Here is a 14,321-nt window from a genome sequence, read left to right on the forward strand (position 1 = left end):
TTATCCCAAAGTGATTCTCTTATATAATTTTCTGGTCTCTTTAAGCTACTCCTTACTCAAACAATAAATAAAGATTTATTGATAGAAAATGAAAGGATACTATTTCAGACTTTTTCCTCACAGTGTTAGACTTCCACCTCCCTTGAAGACACCATACCACCAGGCAGAGCAAAAAAGTTCAGAGAAAGTTCAAGAGAAGAAACAACTTTTTGAGGACTAGGAAAGACTTCAGAAAGTTTATATGCCTTCCTTCCATTCACATATCAGAACAAATCTGTCTCTTGGAGGCATATGAGAAAATAAGTCACTTTCCATGCTTACATCTGATTAGTGCTAAGAGCTTTATGGCACAGTCCTGCATATCTCCTGCATATCCAGTCCTGCAACTGGATGCCTGGTTTCTTCCTGTCAGTAGATGCCTTTCTTACTGAAGGCTATTTCATTCTCTGCCTTCTCACTGTGGCAAGAGTTTCCTCACTTCCAACACGCTTCTGCAGCAGAAACACACAGTAACAGAAATGAGTCACAAGAGCTCTCAGTGCTGACTAAGCAAAGGTTGAGAACAAAAGAAGTTAAAAAAATTGGAATCTAATAGGTTGCCATATAATGCTGATAACAGTCCAAGTGGACATAAGTATAGAGAGACAAGACACATAATTTGCGCAGACAGATAGGAAGCCAAAGACCAGGATTGTTGCTTTCTCTGATAGAACGTATGTAAGAATTTAACTACTGATATCAGTATCCTGTAACTCTTATACAGTAACATGATGCTTGACTATATTTGTATACACATACAGTGACGGCTTAATGTAATGGTTAGTCAGGGATTCTAGGCGGGATAAGCAGCTCCTGACTTCATTCTGACAATAGGGAGAATCTCATTCATAACAGTTATGTCTGTGTAAGCATTTTACAGCAAAACAATCTTGTACAAGTATCTGATAGAAATATATAAATCTGAAATAACTTTTCTACTTAACTTACACTGAAAATGTAAGATATTTAAGGGCAAAAGTTTGCGGACAGTGTTCCAATCCTACAAGATGAAAAGACCTGCCAGTAGAGCAACAATGTTAACATTGAGCAATAGCAATATTAACACTGAGTATTAATAATGATCAGGATGCTTCTTTTTCCTTTGCTACTTCTGAAAGAAAAAAGATGTCCGTTATACATTAAAAAGAAAAAAAAAAAAAAAAGAAAGAAAAATGACCAGAAAATGAGTTGTGAAATCAAAATGGAATTGATGCTGCTGATGTAAACCTAACCTTTTCTGGAGGTAGTAATAGCCGTTTTGTATTTGGGCAGGTCACGAAAGCGTACATGGAGTATTTGAAGTGCAAATGGGTGTTCTGTTAATGTGATCTGGAGTTTTACTTGTCAGCATACTGTGCTGAGAATCAGGAGGAAGACTCTGAAGCAGGTGTCTCAGAAGCAGAATTTCAGTGCAAGAAAAAAATCTATGCTCTGTCACAATAAGGTTGAGACATGAGAGACACAGAAGTACAAAGCAGCTCCAGTTTTCTGGAACAAACTGGAAAGCATGGGGACAAGATCTCTACACACTGGAGGATTTTTGCATGTGGAAATGAAGTCTGGGAAACTGCAACCTCACAAGGTCTCTCTTCTCTTCCTCGGCATTTTTGACAGATCTGATAACTGGAAAAGGTTTCCAGTTTCAAAGGAGAACCTAGTGGATGACCAGTATCTCAGCCTGAGGGAAAACATCCTGAGCTGCTAAAGTCAGTGTATTAGAGTTTCTGCAGAGAGAAGAGATAGAACATGCCAGCACATTCCATGCTAGACTGCCTGTAGTTAAAGGAGGAGCTCCTCTTATCCTGGAAAGAAGATGTAAATTCAGATTTAACAATCACTCCTATAGAGTTAGGCAAAGATTCAATGTAGCTCAGGTTGAGTAGCACAAAACCTTATTTTAGTACATACTAAAAGACCGGAATTACATATTAACCTTTCTTATGTTAGATCAAAGTTAACCATAGTATTTTAAAGAAATTTTAAAAATCAGATAAAATATTGGTAGTCTATGAGGATGCTGCGAGAACACATAATCTGAAAAAAAAAAAAAAAAAAAATTGCTCTAAAAGTTCAGTTGCTACCTATATAAACTATTATTATTATGTTACTACCTCTTCATTTGGCAGAGGGAAAGATGTTTTTCCCTTTTATTTTTTCATTTTGCATTGTAGTATATACATCTGAATGCATGTTTTTTAATAAAAGAACTAAGCCAGTCTTCCTTGCTTGTGCAAGTTAAAGATCAGGACTACAGCAGTTACTTCTTAAACTAAACAATCCTATTAATCACCTATCATTAGCACCTGCTACCCAGCAGAAAGTTTCTTGAAGATTTTGAACACTGTGACAGTAATACCTTTATGCAACTTTGATTTTCTCTCAAAATCATAATTCTGAAAAGAATGGATCGGTTTGTGTATAGCTCTTCCATCATGCAAGTTCTAGAAATGAACACAGGAAAACAGTTTTGAGGCTTCATGTAGAAACTTGGACCTGGAAAACCAGGTATTCTTCAAGTCTAAATTGAAAGGTGTTGGGATTGAAGTAACAAGACAAAAAACAGCAGATGATTTGTTTGGCTAAGAAAACCCGAAAACATCCAAAGTCTGACAGAATAATTTCTCATTACCTGCATTTTTTCAATCATCTCAAACAAGTCCACAGTCTGTGAAAAAGAAAAAAAAAGAAAAAAGAAAAAAACAACAGGGAAAAGATTTTAACACTTGCAAAAGTGAATACGTTATCTTCTGTGGCAAAACAGATACTAACTCAGCATCTCTTTCCACATTAACGTACAACAACTATTTATTTTCTTACTGAAGACAAGAAGGAATCTTTCTTCCTTTACTGATAGCAAGGACAATATAGCTCTAAATAGTTCTCAGCTTACATTCCAAAAGCTTGACCTGCAACCCAATAGGACAGGTGTCCAGAATTCATATGGGCTAAACTACAGGCTTGACACAATATACAATAAAGAATGATTAAACAAACAAGTTGAGGATTTGTATACAGCAGTGGACAATTATTGCTGTAATACAAGCATGCACACAAGCTTGCCTTCTGTCACTTCTTCTGCTCAGCACTTCAATGCACATTCCAATCCTGAGACAAAGGAATGTAAACTGCCTTTACCTTGTTGGGAGCAGCAAAAGCAAGAGCAGATGGAATGCCTTGGATAGGAGAGTCTATAACATTACTGACGCAACACACTCCCTCCTCAGACCTCCTGTGAGAGACAAAAGGAAAAATAAATACTTCTAACTCTTGTCAAACACAAGACACAAGCACTTGTCAGCGATGCTTTCCTTGCCTTCTGCTGTTTTCAGCTTCTTTCCAGACCGTTTCTTGTCTAGGGGAAGCTATCAGGCAAAGTGATGTTAGCAGAGATGTAGCTGGAAACAAGCCCTAGGTTTCTAATGCAATACAAGACCAAACCACTTTGTAATTCAATCACAGAAATGTTCATTACGTAATCATGCATCATGACCATGAATTATTATCCCCCAGGTCTTAGATGCATGACCCTTACTACTGTTAAGAGATCAGTATCTGGAAGCGACAAAGACTCTCTCTTTGAAACAGGTGTCTGTACTACTGTATGTAAGAACTACATCTTTATGTAATTACAACATTATGCTCTCATTATGAGCTCCAAGAATCTCTATGCTCATCAATTCTCTGACAATATATTTTGGTAGACCACTTGTAACTAGAAAATAGGCTTGATCTATACAGAGTAATGCAAACCTTCCATCCCACATTTTTTTTTCCTAACACTAAAATGAGAGAGCTACGTTATGCATCTAAAGATTAAATTCATATAGGAGGAACGACTGAGGAGTTAGCCTCAACATACCCAAATACTGTAACAGTTAGATGACAAATGTATTTAAATTAATAAAATTCAATTAATAGTGAAATTAGTATTAGTAATATTATTAAATATTAATATTATACATACACGTGCTTTATTTATCACTTCTGTCCATACAGTTGGAGCATGTCTGGGACTAACAATATACATATCCAAGACAGTATACCTAACATTTTCATTACTTGCTTTGGAAAACCAAAGGTTGTGTTCTGTAATACCTAAAAACTAAGAGCTAAATCTGAAATGTTCTCATTTTAAGGAACTAATTACAACCAGAGAAATCTAACAGTAGATCTTATATGCAAATGGATGCCATGGAGCCTTGCTGGACTCTAGAGAGTTTTTCTTCTGCATGCCACTGTTTTGACTCCTCAATCATTCAGTAAGGAGTAAATTACATACCTATTACACAGAAATTTGGCAAATTGTGCATGAGGTCAGTCCTGCCCTGTTCTCTTGCCATAAATTCACCTCCATATTTTAGGCTGACTGAAGCATTATTCTGTGATTATACAGAGCAACTGTTCCTTACCATTCAATCCTTGTACAGTTATTGGCAATAACCAATGCATTCATTCCAAGGAAGTATCTGAACTAAGAGTAGGCCTCCCACTCAGGTCACAGTAACCCCAAACACCAATACAACCTGGGGGACGAAAGGATAGAGCACAGCTCTGCTGAAAAAATGCTGGGGGTACTGATGGATGGTAAGCTGGACTTGAGCTTGTAATGTGCCCTTGCATCCCAAAAAGCCAACCATATCTTGGGCTGCAACAAAAAAACGTGCGGTCAGCAGGCCAAGGGACATGATCCATCCCCTCTATACTGTGCTGGTGAGACTCCACCTAAAGTGCTACGTCTAGATGTGGAGTCCTCAGTATAGGACAGACATGGGCCTGTTGGAGCATGTCCAGAGGAGGGCCACAAACATGATCCAAGGGAGGGAATACCTTCTCTACAGGGACATGCTGAGAGGGCTGGGGCTTCAAACTAAAAAAGGGGAGATTTAGACTGGACATAAAGAAAAAACCAGTTGCCCAGAGAAGTGATGGATGCCTCATGCCTGTAGACAGCCAAGGTCAGGTTGGACAGGGCTCTGAGTAACCTGATCTATCTGCAGATGCTCCTGTTCATTGCAGGGGAGTTAGAGTAGATGGTTTTAAAGGTCCCTTCTAACTCAAATGATTCTATTCCACTGCTAAATACTTTCAGTTCTGAAATGGTGTGAGAAGAACCTTTGCAGACTTCTAACCTACTACCTCCACACACACAACTATTCAAATGGCCTTTATTCCTGCCTTGCAGCATCCTCTGCTACTTCAGTCCTGGGATCCCCATTATGATCTATAGAAATGATTGCTATCTATTATACCTAAGCCAGATCAATAACAAACTCTATTTGTTCTAAAAAAATTAAAAAAAAAAAAAAAAATTGGCTTCAATGGGTTGAATAAAGCCTTTAATCTATGTGGTCAAGTCTCACCCTGTTTCCATTCATGAACAGGAGCACCTTGGCCAACCCCTCTCACCTTCCTAGAGACAAAGAAGGACATAAGGCACAATGGCACCACAGCAGTCACAGATTTGGCTCGCAGAAGAGCTCTTCTGCCTGCTCCCACTGCAAAACAGCCATCATGGGGCAGGGTCCCACCCCAGTCTTTCACCCTGAGGCTTTCTCAGTTGTTCCCCAACCCCATCCCCAGCCTGCAGGGTGCAATGCAAAGTGCCCGAGGGAGAGCCATTCAGTGCCAGTACATACCCTCCATTGGCTCCAACAGGAGAACCGGAACCGCTCTTTCGGGTAAACATGCCGGAATGGTTAAGGCGGCTCCCCTCTGTCCTCCTCAGGAGCTTCCTCTCCTCCCACCTCAGAAATGAAAAGGGCACATGCTCCCTCCCTCCCATGATTTCCCAAGCCAGGCTTCAAAGGAGAGACAGCAAAGAGCACCTCACAGCTGGGATGAGGCCCCAGCTGTGGGGCAGGAAGCTCCTGGGAAGAGAGATGTGAAATAGGCAGAAGAGGAGAAGGAGGAGGTACAGAGAAAGAGAAGAAAACGGGATGGAGTGATGGCTCCTGCCTTTCCTTTGCTGTGGAAAAATCAGTAAAATCATTCTACCTAGATACCACCTTTCTAGGGGATCCATATCTCCCTTGCAGGACAGCTGAATCCGAGAGTCTGACTCCAGGTTGTCAGTGACTGTAAAACAAGCAGTATTAAACAGGGACAGCTGAAGAATCCCTTACTCAATACTTCTGTCAGGTAAGAACTATTCACCAGGTTCCTTTCTGTACGCAGTGGGAAAAGCAAGCAACATGGAAACCCTCCACGACTTCCTATTTGCTTCACAGGAATGCCAGCAGGATATCAACCTCACTAGCATTTGGTCTTAGGAGCTGACGTATATCAAGTAATATAGAGATTTGTTTTTCATAGAGGAGCTCAAATCTGGGCTTCAGAAACCCCATGAACACAAGAATTTGCATTTACTTGTGGCACGGACAGATTGCCACTCCTAATAAAAGCTCAGGATGAGAACATAAGTTGCATGTGTAGTCTGCCAGTACTAATTACTTCCTTCCCTGATGGCATGGCCATTAGCAGCAGCAACAGCAAGACTAAATAGGGTGAAAGCAAAGTATATAGAGAGGCCCAGCTCTTTCTGACATCTTTCAGAAGCTTAAAACCAACTTTGCTTACATAGAGAATACTATGGGCTCAGCTATCATTTAACTACCTCACAGGTTTACCTAACCTCCTGTACAACTGCAGTTATGCACAAAGCCCTCAAAATCCAGGAGCAAAACAGCAAACAGTTATTAAATGCTCCAATTGCTGTTCCAAGTAGCATTCTTTAACAATAATCACATGAATCACACTTCCACATGCAAGCAAATCACAACCCCTCCTACCCCTTACTTCAAAGCTTACAATCAAGCTAACAATTGTTGTTGTTTATGCAGATGATATAACAGCATCACTGAATATAAGCCTTCAGTTGTATTAAGTAGACTCAGCTGATACTGACAGTTGCATTCTTACATGAATTCTGTATATTTATAATCTCATTATATAATGCATATTTTTATCTAATTTGCATGAGTCATTCTGCATTCTATAATTTTGTTGTGGTTTTTGTGTGTTTTGCTTTGTTTTTAAAGAGACTAGCACACAAGCTCCTATTCTTTTAGGCATCCTTGTAGGTATATTAATATATGCATTTCAGTAACCAGCGTCTACAGCTTTTGCTACATGTTTTCCTCGGTTTTATTTACAGACCTTTTTTATAACTGCATTAGCATTTTATCCTGCTCACATAGGAAAAGTCTGGATTAGCTGAAACATCGAACCTGATCTCTGCAGTTTTATCAATTATGTGAGTCACTGTAGGAACGTTAGAAGCTCCACAGAAGCTACGCAGTGCCAGCATATTCTTTAATAGTAAACTCTGCAGAGCAGAAACTCTTCCCCACCCACCCCCACCCCACCCCCGTATTTATTACTACAATATTACACTCAGTCATCACAAGTTCATAGACAGAAACACGTATGTTTTCACACCAGCTGTTTTTCACAGACGTATGTGCACAGCTTCTAAATACCATGCTAGATATAAACAGACAGCACCTCCCACAACCCGCTTGGATTCATCATTCTATGCCAAAGGTTGACAGAATGAGAGTGGGATCTCTTTGAGTCTTGACAGACCCTCTTTCATGCCCCTCTATCTCTTCAGTTTATATAATTCCCTACATACACAACTGCTCTCCCTATCTCCTCCCTCCCCATCGCCTCTCTCCTGCTGCACAATGCGGTATAGCACAATGCCTAAATGTTTAAAAAGCAGACGCTTTCCCTCCTGGGGCTGAAACTGCCTCAAGGTCCATCCATTACACAATGCACAGCAAGCAGCAGAGATCTGAAACTGCCCCCCTCTAGCTGTTTTTACTCTCATTCCTTCTAGTTGCAAAATATATTTAATTTGTATCATATGCAAGAAGAGAATAAAAGCAGCTAAGCTGTTCATCCCCTACCTGAGCAAGGTTCTCTCATCCCCAGCTGGCAAGCGGATGGAGACAGGGAACCCAGCTGCTCCCACATACACTCTCCTTTCCTCGCACTATAAATTATTCACATAGGTTGCAGCATCCTCCCTCTCTCGCTTCCTCCCTCCCTCTCTTTCCCTTACACTGCCCCCACCTGCAGATGAATGGAGAGCAAGCAGGTCGCTGCTGTCATAGTTGAAATGAGAGATCACTGATGACAGAGCAGGCAGACCTACAAACAGCTGCTCTCTGAAGCTGAAAGGACTGGTCCTAGACGAAGGGACCAAACTGGCATCTGCCTAAGTAGTGCATGGGCAGCTCTGTGGACCCACATACTGCACCCTGCACTTCTAACACCAGACTCACAGTGATGCCCTGTAAAAAAATCAGTGAGGTTTTTTTCACATAGGAAGCTCATTTTTTGTGGTTCTCTCAAGAATAACAGCAGTTATTAGGTGTACCAAGTTATAACCAAGTTGAAGTTCTTCATCATCAGTTTGCATCAGAAGTTATCAAATTTATTAATAATTCAGCAGGTAACTTTTCTTGGCACATGTGATATATCTCTGAAAATCAGAGAAAGTTAGTAGCATTCAGGAATTCATGTCCTGAAGACACATCTCAGGTGCTCAACAACAGGAGAAGGAGATGAAAACAAAAGATATGAATCATAAGTCCATAGTTCGCCAAGAGTAGTGCATTATATATCTAATAATCACATCTAAATGAAAGGAGTTGGTCCTATGCTTTATTACACAACTAACTTCATAAATCAGTTTAACTAATAATCTTAACAAATTATTTTTGTTAGGCTATCAGACAAGTTCCTCAAAAGCAGTAACATGTGGATATAAAGAGACAGTATCTGCAAATTATATGTGGAATTAAGGCATAAATGAGAAAGAATTGCCAGGATCATGTTTAAACGGGACCAATCAGTATTCTTGACAGCAGAGAGGCAGGTCTATAGAGTGAGGATAGACTGAAGAGCATAAAGGTAAAAATATAGACCTTATCTTGCTTGGGTCAACATGTTCAGCAGTTTACAGCAATGAAGTTTAGCTGGACATGAGTCAGTGGTATGGACTTGCAGCCCAGAAGACCAATTGTGTCCTTGGATGCACCAAAAGAGGCATGGCCAGCAGGGACAGGGAGGTGATTGTTCCCCTCTGCTTTGTCCTTATGAGGCCCCAGGCCTGCAGTCTACAACACCAGAAACATGTAGATATGTTGGAACAGGTAAAGGGCCACAAAGATTATCAGAGGGATGGAGAACCTCTTCCATGAAGAAAAGTTGAAGCAGCAAGGCTTATTTTGTTTGGAGAAGGCTCCAAGGAGACCTCGTTGTGGCATTCTACTACCTGAAGTGAACTTATAAACAGTAGAGAGACTGACTTTTTACACAAGCAGATAATAATAGGACAGAGAGGAATGCTTTAAACCAAAAGAGGGGAGATTCTGATTAGATGTTAGGAAGAATTTTTTTTTCTCAGAGGGTGGTGGAACAGGCTGCCCAGAGAAGCTGTGGATGCCCCATCCCTGGAGTTCAAGGCCAGGTTGCATGGAGCCCTGGACAGGCTGATCCAGGGAGTGGCAATCCTGCCCATAGCAGGAAGGTTGGAACTATACGACCTTTAAGGTCCTTTCCAACCCAAGCCATTCTATGACTCTATAAAATGTTATTCACATCTGGGGAATAAGCAGCCTAATCCAAACAGAATGACAGGGTGCATATGCCAAGTTTTTTTGCTATGCACGTACCTACAAGTTTCCAAATTGGCAGAAGGACTGCTGGAAAAATACACAGGATGGGGAGGAAGGGAGGTCAGGTGTGGAGGGAGGCAGTATGAGCTAGAAGTTTCCCTCCTTTTGGCGGGTTTCTAGGACATGAGGAAGATGCAGCTGTCCCTTTAAAAGCATGAGCAGCTGCTTATTTGTGAGGCCAGCACAACCCACTGCAGTGCATGAGCTGGCTGGAAGCAGCAGCAAATTACTATGCCCTAAAAATATCAGGGAAATCCAACATGGAATACACCTCGAGCTACAGTAGTCCACTTTTAAATGTAGTCATTGGGGGGATTTACATGGTGCTTATTTCTTATGCCATCAACTCTTGATGCATTGTGAAATCATGCGGCTTAGTCACATACATTTATTCTTTCTTTTTCGTTGAGAGAGGCCATATGACAGCTTGGTCTTGACACTATTCTCAAGGCATAAAACAAGAGTCAGTCCCCATCCTAAAAATATTCGTTATCTAAGAGATCTGTAAGGAACATATGTGCTTAGTCACACATCCAAGATGTTTGTCAGAATGAGAAACTGAATTCCAGTTAAATCCATTAAATCACAGTTCAGTTCTTCAGATACAAGAATAGCCTCCTTGCTTCCCTTTCCACTATTCCTTAATAGACAAAAATCATACAATACAAAGTGCCTTTATTCAATCACAAGAAGGGATGGATGTTCCAGACTTTGAAGTACAGTTAAACAACATATCTCCCATAACAGTGTTTCCATATTAAACTTAAAAAATAATGATTCTGTGGACCTGCTTTTTAAACACCGTATGACCCAGTTAGTACTAATAGGACAAACAACATTGCACCACTGAAACATCAGTCTGCATAGAGCACTGTGGATAACATTAATCCAGCAGAATTCCTAGACTGCAGTGAACTGAACTGTCAAAACAAACAATGAAACAAAAAATCCTCTACTTCACTGTCTGCACTGAAACTTGCACGCGATAAAAAACATCCAGCAGTTCTTAGACAGGAAGTGATACAGTGACTGGAACATGGAACACCCAACAAATTCTAAACAGCTGTAAACAGATCTGAAATGAATGCCAGCAATTCTATGGTAATACATAAAACTGAGAACAGTGAAAATCCAACAGTCTTCTAACAGCAAGCAGAGTTGCTCTGACTATAATGTAACCAAGGAAGGAGTAAGATCCTTCCTTTTTAAAGAATATTAAGTACTGAGAAATGCACTGAAATAACTGATGAAGATGCAGAGCTATAATATATATAATAAATATTGAACTCCAACAATACAAAAAAATTTAGATGTGATACTTTCAGTTAGATCCCACATCTCTTGTTTGACTTACCAGAGGAAAACATGAAAATGTTTTTTGCAGGATAACAATTCAGATGCCTTACAAACTGCAATACTGTAGAGCACGGCGTACAGTTGACAAGTGTATAGAGGTTAAACCAGATGTTTCATGCAAAAGATTATCACGATAGAAGGATAAAGGGAAAATGCTCACCAGTGCTGAAGGTTCACGTTAAACTCCACAAAGGAGCAATCTCCAGAGAAAGAGAACCTGCCTTAGTGGCAGTCAGCCTTTAAGTGAGATCTGGGAGAGGTGGAGTCAAGCTCCACCCCTTCCAGTAGCACAGCTGAATTACCTTCACCTGTGCTTCCGCAGCTGATTCATTGCTTGCCTCAGCTGGTTAATCAGAGGTTCAGGCTGTGATGAACAGTTTCCCATACAGCATGGCCATGGCACAAACCAGAAATTCATTATGATGTACTCTTTCTAATTTGGCAGCATCCATTAGGAAAGAAAATTCATGTCAGAGCTGGATAAAACCTGTACTTACCACTAAGTAAACTGACAATTCAGATCTCACTGAACCTTGACAAAATAAAAGCCACATTCTTTTCAGCTCAGGTGTGTACTTACTTCAGTAATGTATCAAAGAAAATGCCCTTTCATTGACATGTCAATGCACGTGTGAATCTGAAATGTAACACCCACTTTTCCAGAGGCAGAAAAAACAAAGCTTCCAGCTTCCCCTCTCTGAGGTCTGCTGCCTCTACGGCAAGGCTGGAAGTGCCTTTGAATAGAGAATATCTAACAAAGCAAAAGTAGTCTTTATTAAAACATATTTTATGAATTTGATTTTTTTCTTATTTCTTTTCTCAACAACTTACTTTCTCTAGTCCTTCTCTCTTGATTTGTTGCCCTTTGTCCTCTCTTTTGGCTGTGTTACTACTTCCTACTGTTCCCCTAATCAAATGGGAAAGAATATTTTTGTTGTTGTTTTTACTTGGTTACCTTTTTGACTTGTAGCAATTCAGAGCATGTTGGGAAGGCAACCTTCTGTAGTGGCAACATAAGCAGCAAGAACATAAGACTAAGAGTAGCGAAGCAGACAAAGGCATGGGAACTATGCAGCAACTATGTTAAGTTATCCCACAGCATATCACCTCCTTTGTCTTTTATGTTTGCAGAAAAGGAAGGCAAACACTGTTCTGTAATAAAGCTGCTCAGCATCTGGAAGGTTTATTCTCTCTAATTTCCATCATCACTCAATAAATTCTAGTAAGTCAGTATATGAGAAGTACCTGGTAGTGTGCCCTGGTGGCCAAGAAGGCCAATGAGATCCTGGGGCATATTAAAAGGATCATGGCCAAGAGGCCAATGGAGACAATCCTCCCCCTTTACTTTGGCCTGATCAAGCCTCACCTGGATTAATGTGTCCAATTCTGGGCTCCCTGGTACAAAGAAGTCATGAGTCTCCTGGAGAGAGTCCAGTAGAGGGTCACAAAGATGATAAAGGGCCTGGAGCATCTCCCCTGTGAGGAAAGGCAGAGTGATCTGGGTCTGTTCAGCTTTGAGAAAAGAAGACCAAGAAAGGATTTTATTAATGTTTATAAATAGCTTAAGTGTGAGTCAAAGGGACATGGTCAACCTCTTTTCAGTGGTCTGTGGGGACAGGACAAGGGGAAATGGCCAAAAACTGGAGCTTAGGAAGTTCTACACCAATATGCAAAAGAACTCCATAGTGAGAGTGACAGAGCACTGGAACAGGCTGCCCAAGGAGGTTGTAGAGACTCTTTCTCTGGAGATATTCAAGACCCATCTGGACACCCACCTGTGCAGCCTGCTGTAGGGAACCTGCTTTAGAAGGCAGGTTGGGTTTGATGATCTCTAGAGGTCCCTTCCAACCCCTACAACTCTGTGATTCTGTGATCTTCTTGTGTTCTTTTAACTATTCTCAATTGATTTCCTAATTTCATTTAAACTATTTTTCCTCACTTCTTTTTCACACTGGGTATTCCACTTCATTCTTTCTCAGTATTCCAGAAGACAGAGTTTAACCCACATCCTTCCTCCTTGCCTTTAGTCATACTTATGTTCATTACTCTTTGTGATCCAAATTAGGAGCTCTCAGCACAAGAAGTGAAGTAACTCTTATATTCTATTTAGTAGTGCTATGGAAATCAGGAGGACATACCTCAGTAGACTGCATACTGACAACTCACATCTTACATGTGAGTAATTAAGTACATCTTTCAGCAATAGAACTACTGCACATGCAGAGATCCTACAAAGTCCTCCAGCACAAAGTAAACAACAAAGGCCAGGTTGGGCTCTGTCAATAAGCAAAAGCAGCTACAGAATTTTTTTACTAGTGCTAATGAAATCTCAGTTTTAAAGATCTGATGGAGGCTGAAGAATTTGGGGGGAAAAAAAATAAATAAATCAAGTTTATAGTCTTTGGGGTTTGTTTGGTTGGTTTTTTGGCTTTTTTTTTTTCAGGGAAAAAGATAAAAAAATGTGACATAAGTGAATTTTATAAGTCTGAAATAGGAGATAAAATCAAATATCACAGCCTTGACCAATGTTTGTTACTTTTCCACAGTTCTCATGGCTGAAAATGAGGGATTTCTTCCTTAATTTCAAACATTCAGGAATTTTAAATGTGTAGGTAGCCCTGAAAATTCTTATATAACTCCTCTCTTTCAGAACAGAGAAATCTTCTTGTCCTGCACAACACAATAAGTTCTCTGTCTTATTCTCTGCAAATTTAAGATTTTCAGGTATTTCTGAGACAGATGAGGAATTAGTAGCAGCAAGAGAAGCTCCCCTTACAATATCAGTCCTACTTTGAATACATCTCTACCCTGACTGGTAGAAAGAAGTCACTGCAGGTAGAAGACAGCCATGCCCACCAAAAACCATAAAGTGAGCATGCTTAGAATGAATTTCACCCTTTGTTTGATAAGAACTGGAACAAGCCAGAAGACAGAATGAATCTGCCAGTTCCCAAGAAACAAATGTTAATTCAGCCAGGAACATTAAAGTATAACTGCAGTTGTCAAAATCAAACACAATTTTGAACATCCAGACACAAGGGTGACTTTGTCAGGGTTTTGCTTGCTAATACTCAGGATATCAGAGTACCAGAAACATACCCATCATAGGTCATTGGTTCACAGATTCATGCTCCTGACATGGAGAAGCCTCAGCAGAAAAACTGACGTCATGCTTCACAAAGATGACTAAGCAGAACCTGGAGGTCAAAGGAAAAGGTAGACAAGATAGGCAAAGGTGGG

At 40.3% G+C, this 14,321-nt stretch overlaps 1 protein-coding gene across 1 annotated transcript in view; it reads right to left on the minus strand.

The window, feature by feature from the left end:
• LOC107319060 (rap1 GTPase-activating protein 1-like) overlaps nt 1–14,321 on the minus strand; it is a gene marked incomplete at its 5' end in the record, with an annotated part of 51,223 nt that overhangs the window by 28,540 nt on the left and 8,362 nt on the right. The window contains one exon of the mRNA XM_085529462.1: nt 3,175–3,268. Coding sequence (XP_085385588.1) covers nt 3,175–3,268 — 94 coding nt within the window. The remainder of the gene's footprint in view (nt 1–3,174; nt 3,269–14,321) is intronic.

This window comes from Coturnix japonica, chromosome 1 (genome assembly GCF_054131305.1).
Source record: "Coturnix japonica strain WE chromosome 1, WE-NBRP24, whole genome shotgun sequence".
Taxonomy (NCBI): Eukaryota; Metazoa; Chordata; class Aves; order Galliformes; family Phasianidae; genus Coturnix; species Coturnix japonica.